A 19838-nucleotide genomic window follows, 5' to 3' on the forward strand; every position below is an offset into this window, starting at 1 on the left:
GTCTGTTCATTCGACTGCGGGGATTGTCCATTTTAGGCATAGCGCGGCGTGGAGTAGTAGTCGACTCGGAGCATGGAGCAGATGTAACTGCCGAAATATGCCCAGGCCACGCGACTGTTGCATTTGCGGAACGACATGGAGATGCTTACCTTCTTTTTATATCGACAATATATGTATCGTCTCACAGAACTCGTTGCTTACTGTTGAACTGGCATACGTAGTTGATTGATCGTGCCGACAAGATCTCTTCAAACGACAAAATCCATCATGATTATTGCAAAAGATGACGCTCTTGATTCATTTCCAGAATACAGGCTGGAAAACAAAGACCTCGGGCAGCTTATCGGACTCGCGAGAGGGGACGATGTAGTTCAATTCCGTGGTATCCCGTTTGCTACCATTCCGGCGCGGTTTCGCCAGGCGCGTCTTCTGGAGTCACTACCACAACAGCCTTTTGATGCCAGAAGATCTGGGTAAGCTAGCGGCATATAAGAATCGCATGTTCCTAAGTTTGACACAAAGATAGACCGTATTGTCCGCAACCGCCATTGCCCTTCCCTTTCTACTGGGAAGGATCATTACCAGAAGATTTCCCGTCATTGCCGGAGCCCACACAGGACGAATTCGGCTGTCTCAATCTCAATATTACCGTTCCTCGATCCAGCCTTGAGGACGACTCGGCAGGAAAACTTCCGGTTTTCTTCTTCATCCACGGCGGAGCGTTCGTGGGTGGAAAACAGTCTACTCAACTTGCTGGACGCGAGATCTACGATGGGACGAATCTTGTACGCGCAAGTGCAGCTCGAAACCAACCAATTGTAGTGGTTTCTTGCAATTACCGTCTGGGACCACTGGGATTTCTTGCATCTGAAGAACTTGCGGCTTTCAACAAAGAACACGGCGAGGCAGTCGGCAACTACGGATTACACGATCAGCGGCAGGCACTAGAATGGTGCAACAAATTTATATCCGGCTTCGGCGGTGACGCTGGAAACGTGACCATCCAAGGTACAAGTGCCGGAGGAAGCTCAGCGCATTATTTGAGTATCTTTCCGGCTCGAAAGTTCAAGAGAGCGATTTTGGCGAGTGGGACGCTGACAGGCATCGGCCCCATGCCCATGCCTTACCAACAGGAAAAGTATGCCGCATACGTGTCCAGACACTCTAATGAAAACAGTAAGCCAGAAGGAAATTCAGTAGCATTATTGCAATCTATACCCGTTGAAGAATTTGTCAAACCTATTTCAGCTGGCATATACCATCCATATATCGATGGCGACTGGATCCCAGGGGCGACCATGCAGAGTATTACCCATCTTTACAAAGACGAAGCTGCACCAGATCTTATGATAGGCGCTTGCGATTTTGAGGTAGGCTTTCTTCTTTTCGATGGCGTACCGTGCATATCCGTGTATTAACAACAAGTTGTAGGCCGATCTCACACAGTTACTTCTCTTAGACGATATACCATCAATGAAACCCGCACCCGACAACCGGATGCGTGCAACAATCTATGACCTTGCATCATCCAACGGCATGATTGTCTCTCCAGAAACATTTCCAGACGCACATCCCAGTGTCACGGAAGCGTACGACCTCACACCCTATCTTAAGCATCCTTCGTCTGGAATGTACAAGTGGGCAGAATTGTTGGCCGATGTGGCATTCAGGGTTCCGCCCCTGCATATCGCAGCCCACCACCCTGCCAACGTCCTACTCTATGAGATTCGCTGTAAAAATCCATATGAAAAGTGGGCTTGGTCATTCGGGCGTGCCAATCACGCCGTGAACGACGTGTTTCTCTTTGATGTGGCTTCAGATCTGGTGTCCAAGGAACTGCAAGGTCCGCATGCAGGCAACGTGGCGCAGATTCGAGCTGCGTGGTTGGACTTTTGTTATGGAAAACTACCATGGTCACCGTATCGGCACCAGGACAGTAGACTAGGTCCGGTGCATGTTTTTGAGCATGGAGAAAATGGTAGAGATGCTGAGAGTTTGGAAGAAGCTGTGGGTGAGACTATGGCGGCACAGTGGAGAGCAGTTTTGAAAGCAAACGAGCGATAGTCGAGATTAATCATGTCTGTTTCGCTCAGCAGATGACGGGGTAGCCCTTAATGTTCCAATCGTAATCCATAGACACAAATATTGATTGACTTTCCTGTGTTGTTTTGACTTGGTGCAATCACTTGGTTTGCTCGTTTGCCTATACCGATGTTTCTGCAATAATTATGATTGCACGGAAGAAGTGTTGGATTATGCAATCCTCAAAAGTCAACATGTTAGATCGTCCATTTTTGCCGGTTTCTCAAAAATGGCGTAATGGTATGGTGTTGCTGGGAAAGGGAAATTGCGGCGACTTAGAGCAAAGTTAATTTTGTACCATATGAGAATTCGCAATGGACACCAGGGCAAGTGATGTGGCTGACAAGAAGAGAAGAAAAGGGCCGACACGTGGGCATGACGACAAGCGGTGGTGGTATTTTCCATTTAAATGACCAGATGGCTGGGGTGAGGTGGAGTGGTCGTGGTGGAGGTGGAGAGAAGGACAAAGAAAGAAAGAAAGCAGGGCGCCAAGGCCAACGGGACGGGACCATTTTGGAACGAGGCAGCCTCAGCCGTCGTGGCTACGGCGTCGGCCTCTTCCACAGCCCTCGCGTCATGACTGCTTTGGCCGCCATGAGCAGCATCGACTCTCTCCTCAATCACGACGCCCGCCCCGACCGCCGCCCATCGCTCGCCCATTGCGCCGACATGACCACCACAAGCACAAGCACAAGCACATCACCATCACAAACCCAAACACCAAACACCATGACGACGACTACCTCGACCGACGATGCCACCGATGCCCTCACCACGCTGGCCACGCTGGGCAATGGGCAGCAGTATCCCCCCGCTCACACAGAGCCCGCCGCCTTGCAGGACCAAGTGCACGACGCGACTTCAACAGCGGCAATGCCTTCACCTCAGCCCTCGATCAAGCATGAGCCTTCGGGCACGCCGCGTGAAAATACGCCAGCAGCCGGCCCAGCGCACCCAGACCGACAGGCCTCTGTTCCGGGCGAGGACGTCGACTCGGATGCTCTCAAGGCGCTCGAGATTGCAAAGCAGAGCGATCTGGGGCTGCGCAGAAGAAATCAGATGGGCGCCGACGGTCTCCAGTCGCCCGTGGAGCCCAAGCCTGCTCCGGCTTCCGCCAAGAAGCGACCAGCTCCCGCCTCTGCCGTCAGGAAAAAGGGCACGGCAAAGACATCAAAGCCAAACAAGAAGCGCAAGGTCGAGACCGACGACGGCGCCACGCGCTCCGTCACGCCCACTGCCCGCGTCCCAAAACCCCCTCCCCGCGGCTTCAAGAGAAGCTCCCATGCCGGCACCCCCCTCGAGTCCTCGCCCGCCCCCGACAACTCGTCACAGGCTCACGGCTCCGACGATGACGGCGAGTCCTCCGAAGATCACAACCTGTACTGTCTCTGCAAGAAGCCGGACAACCACCGATGGATGATTGGCTGCGATGGTGGCTGTGACGACTGGTTCCATGGCGACTGCGTCAACATGAAGCAGGCGGACGAAGAGCTAGTTGATAGATTCATCTGCCCACTATGTGAAGAAAACGGAAGGGGACATACCACATGGAAGCCTATGTGCAGGCGGGACGGGTGTCGGAAACCTGCACGTCTTACAAAGGGCAAGGAAAGCAAGTATTGCTCCGACGACTGCGGACTCCTCTTCATGTCGGAACAATTGCAGCGGACAGCCGGCGCGAAAGGTGCAAATGGGTCAAGGGAAAAACAAAAGAAGAAAAAGAAGACGACAGACGGCGAACCCATTGATGAAGAAGAGCCTACTCCGCTTGGCGGCACCTTGCGAGCAAAAGACCTCAAGGCCCTCGTCGACGCGTCCCCCAATATCCAAGCATTCAAGAATCTAGGGACTGGCGTTCTCACCCCTCCACAAACAGCATCCCCCTCACGTTCAAATTTCCCTTCCAATGGCGAGGATCTTGCCTTGACTGCCGCCGAAACCGACCGACTAGCCGCTCTACATAAAGAAAAAGTACAGCTAAAGGACAGACTCGAAGTACTCAAGGACCGAGAAAAATTCGTCAGCATGGCAAAAGAGCAAGCCGTTCGTCTCGCCGACCGCGAAAAGATCAAGATTAAAGACTTTTGCGGCTACGACTCACGACTAAGCTGGTCTGACGCAGAGTTCCTCCTCTGGCGCAACAGCAAGCACGGCCGTGCAGTCTTCCAATACTCGACCCTCTCCCCCACCGACGAGCAAGTATCCTCAATACCAGACGCAAACGGCGTCGACACAATGGACATTGAAATCAAAGAAACGGCTTGTCTGAAGAAGCGTTGCCAGAAGCATCCCCAGTGGCAAAAGCTCAATCTCCAAGACGCACGGTTTGAAGAGTTGGAAGTCGTAGAGGCAATCAAGGAGTGCGAAAAGGACGAGCAATCCGTGCGTGAGCGTGCTCGACGGAGGGGCGCAAAAGATGGTCTGGCAAAGGAATTGGCGGGCGGTGATATGTCAAAGGTAGCTCGGAATCGAGAAGGTTGGGTCGAGACCGTAAAGACGTGACCTGGTTCGGACATCGGTCTGTGTGTTGGTGTGGTGTTTTGCATAAAAGTAATTTAAAAGCGAATCTGTAGACATGGGAAATATTGATATCCTGGCTTTGGCCGTTTTGAGTAAGAATAAAACATACCACTCACTCCTCTGCTCTTTGTTACTTGCACCAAGTACATGCATTAACTTTCTACCAGACTATTCAACAACGAGAAGAAGAAGAAAAATAAAAAAGACACGTGAATTACAATTGAAAGTATAGAATGGCAAGGAAAAAAGGGGGGGGTATCTCAATAACTACAAGAGGGGAAACCAGTGAAGATGGAAAATGAATAATAGAAACACCCTCAGACGACATGCACTGTCATCGTCCCGTTCTCCACTGCCACACCATCTACCTTCTGTCTCGGATTTATCCCCTCATCCATCTCGCTTCCTACTTTTGTACTCTCCGATTTTCCATCATCATCAAGTGCAGCGCAGCTATTCCTCCCTTCACGACCCTCACCACCACGTTGTACAAAAGGAACATCGAGCGTATCTCGGTCCCCATGTTGATTCCGTTCTACCGTCGTCGTGGGTGCAGTACTCATCCTATTCACGCCGACTCGCGGCTTGCCCTCCATGCTCTTCTTTGCTGCACCCTGATTCTCTGACTTGGCTAGCTCGTCGGGATGCACTCGTCCCGGCTTGTCGTTGGGCGCACGCGTATTAGCTCGTCCCTTGGACATGGATCGACGGGTGTCCTTTCTCGATACTTCGGTGCTCTTGCGACCTACCCGCTGCCCATCTTTTTCGTCGCCCCGCCCTGTGAGTGAACCGACAAGGCCATTCTTGTGTCGCTTCTTGTCTTCTGTAATGATATTTTGGAGCGCGTTCCAACGCACACTGACTTTTTCTTCGATGTTTTCCTTCTTCTCGACGCTTCCTGTGCTTGCCTGTTGAGCTGCATTGCGCGATGTCGAAGTCAGCATCAACATTTCCTGCTGTCCTTCGGCAATGCGTGCGCGGCGGAGGTAGCTGGTTGGCTGATAGCGCTTCATGTATTCGGCGTCTAGTCCTTTCATCATGTATGCCATGGGTCCGAGCAAGGCTGCAATATCTTTGAGAACAAAGCCACCAACTCCAAAGCCGACACCTCGCAAGGCACCCACCACTCCATTCTTTTTCGCCCCATGATATGGCTGCATGACAAGACCTGAGACACCGTCCTTGACACCGTACAGGAATTCATCACGACCAGCGCGTGTCCCAGAATGAAACCCAGTGACACGAGGCGGACGGCGGACCGTCTCATCGCCGTATAAGCGGGGTGCATTGTGAAAACCTTGAGTGATTGCAAGTGTCACTTCCATAGGGAAGCGAGCAATGGCATGTCCAGTCTTTCGGAAGCCGAAAGCAGCCTCGCGTCCAAGTTCATCAGCCAAGTCTTCGCTAGGCTCCGATATCTTCGAAAGGGTTGTCTCGTTGCGGGTAGGCTGCGGTCTACCACCATTTTGTTGATTTTTCACATCTTGCTCGACTTGCTCAGAGGTACCTGCACCTCTCTTTGCGCGCACAGTCTTCTTGTCGGTATTGCGACTTTGCAGCCTTCGCTTCTTCTCCTTGATCTTCTCTCTCTTTCTGATGCTCTTGCCAATTTCGACAGGCATACCGCCGACACCGGCAGCAGCATCCGAGAAAGAGCTCATGAGACTGCCCCAGACTCCAGTGATGGGCTCGCCAGGTCCACCAAAGTCGTTCCATTCATAATGACGGACGAGGCGTAGCTCGCTCCATTTGAGCTTCTTCTTCTCAACCAATATCTCAGCGGCCAGCGCAGACAGCTTGACGTGCGTGTTCTTGATCTTCCAGACAGCAGCGCGGTTATCGAGAAAGTTGCATCGCATACTTCCCTCCCCTGAAAGTGGCAACGACCGATGGAATGAGCGCACAGCGTTGAGTGCACCGTCACCCTCTTTGGCGATGCTGTCAGCAATCTTCTTGACATTTTCCTTGGCTTCATCTGTGAGGCACTGCTTGATGCCCTCGGCCAAACGCTCAGGTGTGAGTTTCTTGTAGGGTATGCATTCGTGCGCGCCTGCCTTTGCTTTGCTGACCATTGCACCCCAAAAAGGCTGGTCACCAAAGAATGGAACAATCATAGTCGGTATCCCGCACTTGAGGCCAATGGCTGTAGTTCCCGCTCCACCATGATGTACTACAGCACTGCAGCGAGGGAATAGCCAGTCGTGAGGGGTATTTTCCAGCATAAAGACGTTGTCTGGGCAATCAGCGTTCGAACCGAAGCCACCCCAGCCTTTGGATACTAGAGCGCGACAGCCGACTTGCTTGACAGCCTCGAAAATGAGCTCTGTGAATGCGTCTGGATCGTCGACGACAATCGAGCCAAACCCAATGTATACAGGGGGAGGTCCATCGTCTAGAAACTTTTGCAGCTCGGGTGGCGGCTTGAATGACGACGCAAGGTCGAGGAAAACAAACCCAGAAATGTCAATCTCTGGGCCCCAATCCTTTGGCTTCGGAATAAGGCTTGGAGACCACATGTATGTGTATGGGACCTTGAGTCGATACAGTTGGCCTGGCGCCCATATTTTACTGACTTCCTCGAGATGAAGGATTTGAGTACGGAAACGATTGATAAGGTCGCCTAGACCCTGCCACATCATCATCTCAACTAGCGGGTAAGAAATGAAGTTGCTATAAGTCGCTTCGACATTACTGGATTTGATGTTTGCGAGCGGATGAGGGAATTGGCTCGTGGGTGTGTATGGAAAGCTTGAGTACGTCAATGGCAACTCTTGTGCATGGGTTCTGGTACTTACGTGAACATCATGTGGAGTGGAATACCTAGCTTCTCAGCAATATGCTGCGGTGCAATACTGGGAGGGTTGGCAATAATGGCATCAGCAACAAAAGGAGCTCTGTCACCCACTGTAGGAGGTTAGCTCAAGAAAGACAATGATCTCTGGCGTTACTTCACGAGACCCAATTACCAATTGGTCCCACTTCCTTGTGAACTCTTCGCAAGGGAAACAGGTATGACTTACTCATCTTTACATTGGTCGTGTCAGTCTCGTCATCCGTCGCATTGATACATGCCCGCCACATGCCCTGGAACATTTCGTACATCTGCGCTCTCCTACGGCCAATCTCTCCCTCTTTTATCGTCTCAATGTTGGGTATAAGACCTGGGTTCTTGACCATGAAAGCCATCAGCTCTGCTGGGTTGCCACCAACCGAGAAGAACTCCAGGCCCGAGTCTTTTTCAACAAAGTCCCTGAAAGCCGGATGGGTGGCCAGACGAACCCGATGTCCATAATCCTCTTTTAGGATCTTACCGATCCGAATGAAGGGCTGAATGTCTCCGCGCGATCCGATAATGATGATAACAATGTTAAGCTTCACCCGCCTTGCAGGATTGTGTTCCATCTCGTCATCTTCCGGAGCGACCTTGGTGGCGTCTATGTCGTTATAGGATTCTGGGCCTCGGTCCTCGTCGTTGCCATGCTTCTTGACAATAGTCCCCAGAGCCTTTGCAATGTATCCACTACCCAAGTTCTTTTCAAGAATGCTCAGTTTCAGCCGTCCGTCTGCTCTTGAAACCCTGGCCTTTGTATTGAAGTGTTCGTTGGCGATTCGGAATCGGGAGAAGGGACGTGATTTACGAGCCGTCTGAGTAGTAAGCTCGTCAGCATGCCCAAGACTTTTGTTGCCTGAGTAGACATCCTCATCGTCGGAGGAGTCTGAAGAATCGGTATCGGCGTCAAATGTTATGGTCGCGTGTCGGTCTGGCTGCGCTGGCCTCTTCTTCTGTGTCTGTTGTTCCTTTGTGAGCAGTGAGTGCCTTACGGAGGGCTTTGGTCGCTCGGTCGCCCATCTTTGCTGTTGTGCTGGACGCGACTTCGAGGTAAAGTAGTCTTGGTTGCTCGACGTGGTTCCCAAGGGTGCATGCGTCCCACTTCCATAGTCTTTTCGCGAGACGCTCTCCTGTATCATTTCTGTAGCTGGGGTATCTTCGACGGGGGATGTGGCATGGGGTGTCGTCTTGGGTTCATGGCCAGGGATATTCGGAAAAGACGGCTCTTCAATGACCATGCCCACAGGCGCGATACCGCCTTTGTCTTGAGGCGAGGACGTAGTTTCCGCCATGTTCCCAGCAGGCATACAGATGGGATCGATGGCTCGGTGGGTCGCGCAGTTTGGAAGTCAACAACACGTGCAGACTCGGGCAGTGACAGAGCGATGATGGTAGCGACAGGACAGCAAAGAGCAAAAGGTTCAGGCTAGACTGGCTAGCCGCTCCACTTGCCTGCAGGCGATGACAATTGTTTTGGTGATGGCAATGCTCGTCCCAATGCGGTCACCAACGTGTGCAAAGGGGGGCACAAGTGCAGATGTTGTCGAATCATGGTAGCAGGAGAATAAATGGACAAGGCTAGGCCAGCAGGCAGGCAGGAACCGCAGGCATGACATCACACGCGCATGTGGGTGAGCCGGCAAGCGCCCCGCGGAAGTTAACCCAATGTGCTTTAATTGGTCGGAATGCGACATTGTACCTGGGCGTGTTTAGCCGAGAGACGAGTCTGAGCTGGAACTCACATGTGCAGGAGCTAATTACGGGCTAGAGTCTGTAGACAAATCCATCATGTGCTTTTGAATTGGAGTGATTGCATGGTACCGTTGCAACGTCCGGCTGCTAGCATCCTGGTCTAGCTGCATAAGTATCTTGGTTCGCAGATGCATCGACGGCGATCTGGTAGCGCACTAGTCACGTCCCAGAACGCGTCTTAGCGGCACTCAGACTGTCCAACATATTCTAGACAGTCTAGACAGTCTGGACAGCCACAACAACCAAAATAAAAAGGAGGCGACTTTAACGCCTATTAAAAGATATTGAACTCTTAATTTCTATACGATACATACCTGCATACTAAAATCTAGATACGTGATCTATACAAGTTGGGCAAAAAATACAAATTGTAAAACAAAAACATACGACAGCGGGGATTCGCTAGTGGTCACCCACCTAACTACTAATCCGCCGGTAAACTGCTTATATATGCCAGATCGGACGGGATGGCTAGCTCTCAGTTTCCAATGGTCGTATGTGCTAGTAAAGAAGGGATTGGAATAAGATATTCGTGGTTTTGTGATTAGGACTAGGGTTAGGGCTAGGGTTAGGTTTAGGGTTGGGGTAAAGAACTTCGAGAGGACTCACGTGATGCTATCGATGACCCAAATCTCTTCGTGCGTAGTAGTAGATATGAAGGCGTATGCACAGAATCTCGCAAATGTGTGTGAGAGGAGTAGTTCTATTATGATCCCCTAGTCGTTACTAACAAGGTACAATGGAGCCTGTGTTTGGCTAGTCACAATCTACCCAAGCATCTGATCCTAATACCATAAGAGTGATTGACGTTAAACTACATCCCCCACAAGCCCATCATTGTGCATTCGCTTTTGGTACCATCTCAACAACAATCAGCGTCCGATGCCTAGGGTGTACAGCGTCGCCTTGACAATGTCTTGTGCCCATCCGAACCAACCCCTGCCCGCCTGGATCGAGTTTAGAATCCTGACAAAGTTGCGGTTCCACTGGTCCTGGTCCTCCCAATCGTCGGCATACGGCTCGAACAGGGCCGTCTCGATGCTGTTGGGGTCACCGGGTGTGGCCAAGTCCCACTCGCCTTTCGAGTTCTGACGAACATGTACCTTTGGCCCTATGCAGAGTGCACGTCCCAGGATGCGCGAGTCGGCTACGAAGCGCGTGGCAGCATCAACCACATCCTCAACTTTGCCCGTCGCGCCGCCTGCAAGGATGAAGCGTGCTCCCGCTGTTACAATGGGCGTGTCGATGAAGTAAGGACAAAGCAGATTGACGCGTATGCCCTGCAGGTTGCTGGTAGCACGGAGGGTCCTAAACAGGCCGAGCACAGCATGCTTTGCTGCACAGTATTGCGGCTGAATGGCAATGGGAGCAAGAGATGCCACCGAGCCAAGCATGAGCAGGTGGCGGTCGCGGGGCGAAGTTGTCGAAGGCTTCGCGTCGATGCTACAGGGCGACGAACCCGGGTTCTTGGGCAGCCAGAAGTAGGCCAGGTGCGTCGTATAGAGCACGCCTGTGAGGTTGACGTCGATGATGTTGAATTTGGGCGGGGGTGGTTCAGCGGCATCCAGGCCAGAGCCTTCCTGAAGTATGTCGTGGCCGGCAATGCCTGCATTGGCAACCACACAGTCGATGCCGCCATGGGGGCTCAGCTTGACCGCTTCCTTGAACAGATTGACTTGAGACTGCCAATCCGTCACGTCGCAGTGCACAAAGTGTGCCTTTGCATTACCGCTGGCCTGGGCATTGATGCGGCGACACAAGCCATCACCTTTGGACACATTGATGTCGCCCACAATGACCGTCGCACCGCTAGCCACCCACTTCTCAACGAAGCCTGCTCCGAACCCACTCGCTCCGCCCGTGATGAGGATGACCTTGTCCGTGGCCCAGGCGGCATCGTACTTGGCCGCGATATCAAGCGGCGGCGACTGGAGGATGTTTGATTTCTGGGGCGTGTACTCGTCCATTGTGTTTGCGGGTTGTGTGCAATGTCTTGTGGGGAGGGGGGAGGCCTTGCAACTATTAGTACTAATCCATAAGTACGGAAGCAGCAAACAGCGGCTGCACTAGCAACATGTCGTGCATACCTTGGCTAATCTCAGCCGCAGGCCAGAACTAGACAGATGTACATCCTTGTAGACGAGGTGCTTTGTCCATGATTATTACAAAGGTGCACAGCTATTGGACAATGCCTAGTGCACGGCTGAACCGCCCAAAGACTGGCTACTATAATGCTGACAGCATCGTATGCCCCACTGCAAAATATGGTAGTATTCCAATTTTGCATTCGGTCAGCCACCAGCACTATCCAATGGTACAAGCTTTGGTAGTAATTCAGGCATCCTCTTTTCGATTACTCGTCGACATTGCTTTTGCACACGTCAGCACTACTCTTCTTATCAACTCTGTTCTATATACAAAACTCCATGTGTCATCATAGACCGCCTTCCATGAGTACTTTCTGTGCTTACCAAACCCAATACGCATTCTCTCTATCGTGTAATATTGGAATCGAAATGCATCTCTCTAAACTTGCAGCACTCTAGGCCAAGTATAGGCGAGATGAACCATACCAAAGTACGTGGCTTGGTAAATTCTATTGACTATTATGTGGATACAGATGTCATGATTCAAGGTGACAGTTCCCTGGGACTGTAATGTTTCCACTGTCTTTTCGCAGATAATAGTATAGACGCCTTTGATCTGAATTGGTGCTGCGTACAGATTACTGAATTCTGGGCGTATTTCAACTATACAGAATGACAGTCCATACACATGATTATGGTGCGCACCTCTGCCCAAGTGCTTGTTGATGAAATGCCGTGGCGGGCTTGTCTGACGGTGCCGCTATTGTACCTGAATCCCAGGCCGCAACCCCTGCGAAAATCTTGTTACCCCTCCCACCATGCCCCCCAACAACATTCACTACCCCTCCATCGCCCACAATGTCCACCCCCGATGCCTCACCAACCCGCCTCGTCGCAACTCTCTTTCATGAAACCGGGCCCATCGACTGTCTAACCGACTTTGAGGTTGTGCTCACGACAATCATCCCAGGCTTGCAACGCGACTCCATCACCACCAAGAGACTGGAAGCAACCAAGCAATGTCGCGTAGCCGAGCTTACTTTTCCACTCCCCAGCCCTGAGGCCATTACGCTCGACAGCCTGCGGAGGCACGATGCCGTCGCACAATTTGAGCGTCAATGGAGTATCGAGTGCGTCTTTCAAGCAGACACGATTTACCGGCGCTACAAACGACTTGCCGTCTTTGACATGGACAGCACCCTCATTCAGCAAGAAGTCATTGACGAGATTGCCTCGCTGATTGGTGTCGAGAAAGAAGTCTCTGCCATTACGGCTGCAGCCATGAACGGCGAGCTAGACTTTGAGGCCAGTCTGCGCGCGCGATGCAAATTGCTGAAAGGCGTGCCAAGCACCGTCTTCGAAACCCTAAAGCCCAGGATAACGCTCAATGAAGGTGTCAAGGAGCTCATCACTGCACTCAAAAGACTGGGCTTCAAAACTGCCGTTTTGAGCGGAGGCTTCACGCCCTTGACCGGCTGGATGGGCGAGCAGCTCGGCCTGGACTATGCCTTTGCTAACCATCTCGTTGTCTCTGAAGACGGAGCTACCCTCACGGGCGAATTGACAGGCGAGATTGTCCATGCGCAAAAGAAACGACAACACGTGTTTGAAATCGCCGACAAAGAGAACATACTCTTGGAACAAGTAGTATGCATCGGTGATGGCGCCAACGATCTTCCCATGATGGGCGTAGCCGGTCTTGGCGTTGCTTTCCATGCAAAGCCAAAGGTGCAGATGCAGGCTCCTGCCCGCTTGAACTCGAAGAGCATGCTGGACGTTTTGTATCTTTTTGGTATATCCAAAGAAGAGCAGAAAGTCTTGCTACAACAATAATTGCCAAAATATAGATCTCGTTTGTCACTCTACCAACAACTTCTGTGGTCGTGTGTTTTTCTGAAACGGGGTTATATCAACTATAGACCCTGAATTTTGTTGTCTGCAAGTATCCATATGTCAATGATGATTGATGAAAAGTGATACTTTATTTTTATGCTGATGTTCGGTTTATGCAAGACTTGAACAGTGTGCATGACATTTAACAGAGCGCCTCGGTGGAGACGATTCTTTTCCATGGTCAACTATTCAACTCTCAATACACAAAAACATAACAATCCAATGGAATTACTCACTATTGCGTGTGACATCCAGAGTACTGCATAGTACCATCCACAATCGGGAATGCTTATAGGCTCACCAGTTTTCACAGAAGACATCACTTATGGTCAAAAGCAAGTGGAGCAAGAATCAGACAACTAAATGATTTATATAACAAGAAAGTATGGAGCCTCGAGTATATACAGGAAAAAGCTAGCAGTCAAAGTAGCCAGGTCCCCCAGGAAAGCCCTTGAGAAAGATTGTACAGCAGCCCGGAAGCCAAAGAAGAGGGACAGTGGTGAGCAAGCCGTCCATCCACCATCATCGTTCACACGTTCAGCGTTGAACCTGTTTTTATCATACCAGAGCGCGAGACGCTTACTGGCACTGGGAGTAGTAGGGGTTCATGGTCTTGCAAGAGCCCTTGGCGCAGCACTTTGCGCCGGTGAAACCGGAACCACCGCACTGGGCCCACTGAGCAGCGCAGCCAGCACCGGGAGCAGGAGTAGCAGCAGGAGCGGGCTTGGTGGCGAGAGTGGTGGCAGCGGGAGCAGCAGGGGCGTTGTTGGCAGGGGCAGCAGGGGAAGAGCCAGAGCTGGCGGTTCCCGCACCTCCCTTCCAGACGGCAGGGCCGGGCATGGGGAAAGCCTTGCGGCCGTTGTAGATGCTGAAGTTGGCATATGGGTCAGAGGCCTTGTAGGCACCGGGGAACTGTAAGAATGGTTAGTAAATGATGGACTGTGGTTGTTATGGGGAGAGAGTAAGAAGACTTACCTTGACAGTGGGACCGGGGGTACCGTTACCGCCACCCTCAACCTTGATCTGCATGCAGGAGACGTAGTGCTCAGGCTGGTTGACGTGGGAGCGGTGAACACCAATGTGCTCGAAACGGGCAAGGTACTCGCCGCTGGGAGTATCCTTGGGGATCGTGGCCGCAATGTAATCCCTGTTGTAATCGCACCAGGCGGTCGAGGTGAAATCACCACCATCGCAAACACCGAGCTCGTGGATCTTGAACCAGTTGCCGTCCTTTCCGTCAAAGGTCTTGACGCTGCCGGGGGCCTTGGCCATGTAGACCATCTCGGGACCAGGGTGCTGGAACTTGGCGCCAACAGCGAGCTTGAGGCGGATCTCGTCACCAGCCTTGACGGTCAGGACATCGGTCTTGCCGGCAGAGGAGAAAGCACCCTGGTTGCAGACGATATCGGGACCATCGGCGTGGGAGTTGTCACGGATGTCGGCCGCGGGGTTGGAGGAGAACTTGATGGGGTTGTACTTGGTAGCACGAGTCGACTGGCGAACGTACTTGAAGGAAGACGTCTCAGTTCCACCGACGATGGCCTTGTCCATGAAGTAGTGAGCAGAAGCCACTTGGGCGACGGCGGCGATAAGAGCAGCGGAGAACTTCATTCTGAACTAGCAGTAACGAATGTTTTAGATGGTTGGTTGAAAAGAAGGTGGTTTGCGAAAGGCAAAGAATCGAAAAGAAGGACTGGAAAAGAATGTAAAAGACTGCTGGTTGATGAACTCAGAGGCTGATGAGGATATGATGGAGGAGACATGTCTGTATGTTATATACACCAGCACCTGCTGCCCTGTCCTCCCGTGCCTCTCCACCCGTGGCCATGCCACCGGTCGTCTCGACTCAGGCAAAGTTGTTTGGACGGACATTCATTTGCCCGATCAAACAATGCACAATTGTGGTTCTGAAGCGTTCCTTTGCAGCTTGTCCGCCGTACCAAGACTCTTGGTAGTGGTCCTCTTCATTAGCGAATATCGTATCCTAGGCTATAAGGAGGGTAGTGGCGCTTGTGCAGCCTTGCCGCACACTTGGAAAAGATGAAACACAGCGGGGCCAGCCAATGACGAACAACTCGTAAACGACCTAGACTTGGCCTACCGGGGCCAGCAATAAACACCGAGTTTCAGTATCGCGCTGTCAAAACACGGATTCCTGGGAGCCCAGCCTCGACGTGGATTAGTGTGCGGCGGGGTCGTGGTCCGTTGAAATTTCCGCTCTTCATGCAGGCTTGCTTTCCGCTATCGTTCTTCGATACTTGAATAGAAATGATGGCAAAATGGCGGTAGCGAGATACAGGGGGCATTACCGCTCCACGGAAGCGCGGCACACTTGGCGATTTGACGTCCATGTAAACTCATGGCATGACATGAGCGGGCCGTCGTGCTAGTTCGACGTCTGCTTACTCGGTTCGTCCACATCCTGGGCAACGTGGGCACGTTGCGGGTCATGACAGACGATAAAGCAATATACACAGCTTGGTCAAAACACTATAGGAGAGGGTCACACTGCAACGACTGCGTACTAGTTTTTCACAAAACCACCTAGTTACTATCTTTTCGGTCTTGTTGGTGAATGAATTCGGTCTTATCGTTTCTGGGCCCAAAAAAAATATGCAGTCACAAGACTGTGCAGCCTTGCAAATGTGTTTGAAAGAAATAAAAAACAAAACAAAACAAAGAGAGAAGAAAATTCGATGCCGTTGCAAAAGAGAGAGACGGGTCATGAATCGTGCATGTGTGGAAACCCAGCGTTTCGTTCCCCGTTCCCAAACGCCACCTGCACCCTGCCAGGGGCGAGACGCGGAGTGGGCGGCCTTTGGGCAAAGCTTCAACCTTGGCAAACCCGCACGTCACAGCACCGACAGCGTGCAACCCAGCCTATCGTGTATTAATAAAACTAGGCCCAAATCTTGCAAAAGACCTTCACAAACGCTAGTTAGTCATTATTCTAGAATTATCGAATGCCATCTTGGCTTAATATGTTTACATGAGAATTGCACACAGTGGAAGACTCCGAAAACTACCGGGCATCATCGATGCACATGGCAGGTACGACGAAGGGCTACGTTATTCACTCTGTTTGACAGGCTCACGCCACTATGTGATGATTGAATAGCGCGCGCTACGAGACGGCATGAATGTGCGTGTTTGGCGGAATGTTGGGATGGGTAGGATCCTGCGGGCGCGAACCGACATGACGCGCTGTCATCACAAAAGACAAGATAGGGATGCCTCGGGATCCAGCATAAAAAAGCCAAGGTCACGGTATGTTTCACCGCTTCCTACGAATATAATTGAGACAAGGCGGTTCTTTTTTCTCTCTGCAAAGATACAAAAGACTATGGATTGCCCTGTCGGTGACGACGATAAGCTCTTCTTGCTCTTTTCTTTCCCTCTTACCGTGTGTTTCGGGTCCCACCACCTTATTTGTCCCTCGGTGTAAACTTGACATACGGCAGAATCTTGGGGAGTTGGACTTGTCTCCTATTCACGTCGTCGTCTGGCACTTTGGACAAACGATTGCCGTTTTGGTCGACAAGCTGAAAGTCGAACGAAGCGACAAAGTACGCTGTGACCATTGTTATTTCCAGAGTGGCGAAGCGTATGCCGACTGCAAGGTAAATTAGTTCAGGGGGACGATACATGTGGAGTCGGTGTACTTGCGGCATGGATGCATTCCGGATCCCCAGCCCACGTAGCCGTGTGGCCTCTTTGTGTCCTCGGCACGGTCTGGCATATACCTTGATGGATCCCATTCATATGGGTTGGTGTAGACTTCGGGATCGAGGTGGATGTCGTACGACGGATATGCGACGACGGCGCCGCCAGGGATGACCTCCTTGCCGTTACCCAGCGGAACGTCGTCACTGGTCATGTTCTTCCGGAAGTAGATAGTAAGTATATGCAGACGAATCAAGTCACGCAAGCACGCATTGATGAGGGGAAACTCTGATTCCCATCCTTCTATCGGAATGTCATCGAGCTGTTTGCGTAGTGGCGCATTGGTGTCTTGAGCGTACTTGGCCGCTACCTTGCGTACTTCTTGCCGTACCTTGTCCTGCCACTCTAGAGCAGCTGCTAAGTAGGAAATGAGCCATCCAGTATTGATGGTAGAGTTGACCATGCCTGAAAATACTGCGCCGAAGACAAAGATGGTGGTCCTGAAGACGCTGTGGCCTTGGTCAAGCAAAACTTGCATCGCGTCATAGGGCTTCTTGTCACTCGTAGTACGCTTCTTGATTATGCCCCGGAGTAAGAAGAATACCCGTGCACCACTGTAGAATCTTTTGAAGCCACCAAGCGAGGGAAGACTGGGGAACAAGAGGGAAATGGGACTCGCGCGACTGACTATGCTCCCGAACAGGCTCTGCGTCTGTTTAAGCTTTTTTGGGTCGCTGAGGAGCTCGTTTGGGCCAAACGTGCCCATAGTCAACTTATAGACGGCGCAAGCCATGCTGTCAAAGACGTTGATTATGCCACTGGGCTCTTTTTGAATAGTATCAATCGACTCATTGATATTGGACTTGAGATCAGGCAGCTTGTTGTGGAGATACGGTCCTTTTAGTAGTTGCGAGAGGCGAGAGGCAAACCACTTGTCTATGCCTTCATCCGTTTCCTGGCCATCATGTAACTTCTCTACGCTGGCTGGTGCGCCGTCGATATCGGAGTAGCCCTCGGCCACGCGTAGCTGTCTCGATTCGAAGAACACCTTTCGTGCCGTGTCGCCCAATAATCCAACAACCAGGTTAGGCCCCGCATGGAAGGAAAAATTGCCCGTCTGTGATTGAGATATACATTCCTTATACCAATCCCACCGTCGCTTCCAAAATCCCCATGGACCAATTGCTGGGTAGTTGTCACGAACCTCAGGGGGTGCGTTGTGTGGGATCTGGCGGGTGAGAAGCCTGTGGGCGATTATGGGGAGGACGATGACGGCGGCGATGGCGATGGAGACGAAGATGACTGCGGTGCAGAAGAGGATGAGCGGAGAGGAGGACACTCCATATGGAAAAGGGTCAAATATGGACATTTGAGCTACTGCACGGTTGAGGGCTTTCTTCTGTAGCAATGGTAATTTCAACACTCCACTGCTGTCAACCAGTGTCTCACTGGTTACCGTTTTAGCTTTATATACATCAACAGCAGGAGAGCAACCCCTTCAGGATGATGCACCGATATGCTCACTTTCCAAATAACGTCTTCTTGTCTATCAGTACTGTGTAGCCAATCGCTGCGGTCAAAACTAAGAAGTATATGACTTCGCTTCAACGGTGCATAGGCCATATCCGTCACCTCCCGGTCCAACCACTACCCCGGATCGTCAAGTGCTGACTACCTCGCAAAACCTTAATTCACTAGTTTCCCTCGCTTACAGACCTTCCGCATGTTGGCTTGTGGATTTTGGTTATTTCAGAGCTGGATGCCAAGTAGGGTTAGTATATGCCGTAGATAATTAGCTGAAGCGTCCGCGAAAGACAACAGAACTAATCAAGGATGTTTGTTCGCAGTGATGGTATCCTGTCGCGTCGCTTCCTGACATCTCAGGTAATTATACTTCCCGCGTGTCCAGTGTGACTACGTATACTTACTCGTTACGGAATCGGGCCGCGTTCAGCAGCTTATTCCTACCACCTTGCGTATCAACCACACCCCAGCTCATTCGCCAAAGGCAAATCAACCGCTGTCGAATCTGGGAAACCTTGTGTATCTGTACGTAAGAGGTGTTGAGCGAGTTTGCTGATCCCGCTGGCTTCCTAGAAAGAAAATATTATATGATCGCTCATACTATAGGTATATGCAGTATACCCCCGGCAAGGATACTTAAACGCGAGCTATGCCCGGTCGTCTATGCGCCGTCTGATCATCTCATTTAATCTAATCTCACCTAATACCGACTGACTGGATTCGATGCGCGTATGTTCAGGGATTTCGAATAGCGGCCAATATACTTGTCAAGTTTCGGGAAGTGACTGAGTGGGGTGGTGGTTAATCGTTTTGGTGTGGTGGTAGCAGAGCCAATTATCAGGCGCGTCCCAGTGCCTTATAATGCTAAAAGACAAAACTTTTTGCTCCTTTTAAACAGCCGTATTTCCTAGATGAAATATTCATCAAGCTTACGACGCAGCAGAGCTTGTTCTTTTCCAATGACCTCTAGTGTTATTACTTCATTACGTGGCCTTTCTGCTCCGAATCTCCCTTGACGTTGCCCTTGAAAACCCTACACCCAATCCTCCTTGCCCTTCACACGCAGTTCACCTTGACCATCATCTTCCTCTTCAACTACTTGAGGCCTGTTCGTTCTCTGTTCTCCGTTTTCCGTTTCCATTTTGTTACCATTTTAGGTTTAGAACTTTAGCAGGGGAGAGCTACTTAGTCTCATATCTAACGCAGTCACGTGGCTCCGTTTTCTCGCCAGGGGTCCAGAGGTGCAGCTACAAAACAGACCTCACTTTCGCCTCGAAGGAAAAAAAACATAGAGTGAATCGGCACAAGACAGTGCTTGTTTTAGTATAAGGGCGCCAACAATTTCTAGCGCCGTTTTCTGACTGCCAGACTTACGCATCCGTTTTCCGAACACGACGCCGTTTCCGTATCCGTTTTCGAGGCAGAGTTCAGATTATTCCCAGATTGAGTATAGCAGACGTAAAATGGAGCTGAACCGAACCGGCCCT

General features: G+C 51.2%; 8 protein-coding genes across 8 annotated transcripts; 3 read left to right on the forward strand and 5 right to left on the reverse strand.

Moving 5' to 3' along the window:
* Positions 1–267: 267 nt before the first annotated feature.
* On the forward strand, positions 268–2064 carry COCVIDRAFT_40218 (hypothetical protein; the record flags this gene model as incomplete). Its single annotated transcript, XM_014698306.1, has 3 exons — positions 268–473; positions 527–1374; positions 1460–2064. The coding sequence occupies 3 exons, from the start codon at positions 268–270 to the stop codon at positions 2062–2064; spliced, it is 1659 nt and encodes a 552-aa protein (XP_014553792.1).
* A 594-nt stretch (positions 2065–2658) lies between these two features.
* Positions 2659–4584, forward strand: COCVIDRAFT_106765 (hypothetical protein; the record flags this gene model as incomplete). Its single annotated transcript, XM_014698307.1, has 1 exon — positions 2659–4584. One exon carries the CDS (start codon positions 2659–2661, stop codon positions 4582–4584), a length of 1926 nt encoding a protein of 641 aa, XP_014553793.1.
* A 335-nt stretch (positions 4585–4919) lies between these two features.
* On the reverse strand, positions 4920–8724 carry COCVIDRAFT_106694 (glycosyltransferase family 1 protein; the record flags this gene model as incomplete). Its single annotated transcript, XM_014698308.1, has 3 exons — positions 4920–7350; positions 7404–7506; positions 7623–8724. 3 exons carry the CDS (start codon positions 8722–8724, stop codon positions 4920–4922), a joined length of 3636 nt encoding a protein of 1211 aa, XP_014553794.1.
* A 1332-nt stretch (positions 8725–10056) lies between these two features.
* On the reverse strand, positions 10057–11151 carry COCVIDRAFT_106754 (hypothetical protein; the record flags this gene model as incomplete). The annotated part of the gene is made up of 1 exon (XM_014698309.1): positions 10057–11151. The coding sequence occupies one exon, from the start codon at positions 11149–11151 to the stop codon at positions 10057–10059; it is 1095 nt and encodes a 364-aa protein (XP_014553795.1).
* Positions 11152–12129: 978 nt separating this feature from the next.
* On the forward strand, positions 12130–13104 carry COCVIDRAFT_106737 (hypothetical protein; the record flags this gene model as incomplete). The annotated part of the gene is made up of 1 exon (XM_014698310.1): positions 12130–13104. One exon carries the CDS (start codon positions 12130–12132, stop codon positions 13102–13104), a length of 975 nt encoding a protein of 324 aa, XP_014553796.1.
* A 639-nt stretch (positions 13105–13743) lies between these two features.
* COCVIDRAFT_106716 (carbohydrate-binding module family 1 protein) lies at positions 13744–14775 on the reverse strand (the record flags this gene model as incomplete). The annotated part of the gene is made up of 2 exons (XM_014698311.1): positions 13744–14076; positions 14140–14775. The coding sequence occupies 2 exons, from the start codon at positions 14773–14775 to the stop codon at positions 13744–13746; spliced, it is 969 nt and encodes a 322-aa protein (XP_014553797.1).
* A 515-nt stretch (positions 14776–15290) lies between these two features.
* Positions 15291–15615, reverse strand: COCVIDRAFT_40224 (hypothetical protein; the record flags this gene model as incomplete). Its single annotated transcript, XM_014698312.1, has 2 exons — positions 15291–15394; positions 15474–15615. 2 exons carry the CDS (start codon positions 15613–15615, stop codon positions 15291–15293), a joined length of 246 nt encoding a protein of 81 aa, XP_014553798.1.
* A 974-nt stretch (positions 15616–16589) lies between these two features.
* Positions 16590–18196, reverse strand: COCVIDRAFT_40225 (hypothetical protein; the record flags this gene model as incomplete). Its single annotated transcript, XM_014698313.1, has 2 exons — positions 16590–16777; positions 16831–18196. The coding sequence occupies 2 exons, from the start codon at positions 18194–18196 to the stop codon at positions 16590–16592; spliced, it is 1554 nt and encodes a 517-aa protein (XP_014553799.1).
* Positions 18197–19838: the final 1642 nt, after the last annotated feature.

Source organism: Bipolaris victoriae (assembly GCF_000527765.1).
Source record: "Bipolaris victoriae FI3 unplaced genomic scaffold scaffold_80, whole genome shotgun sequence".
NCBI classification, from domain to species: Eukaryota; Fungi; Ascomycota; class Dothideomycetes; order Pleosporales; family Pleosporaceae; genus Bipolaris; species Bipolaris victoriae.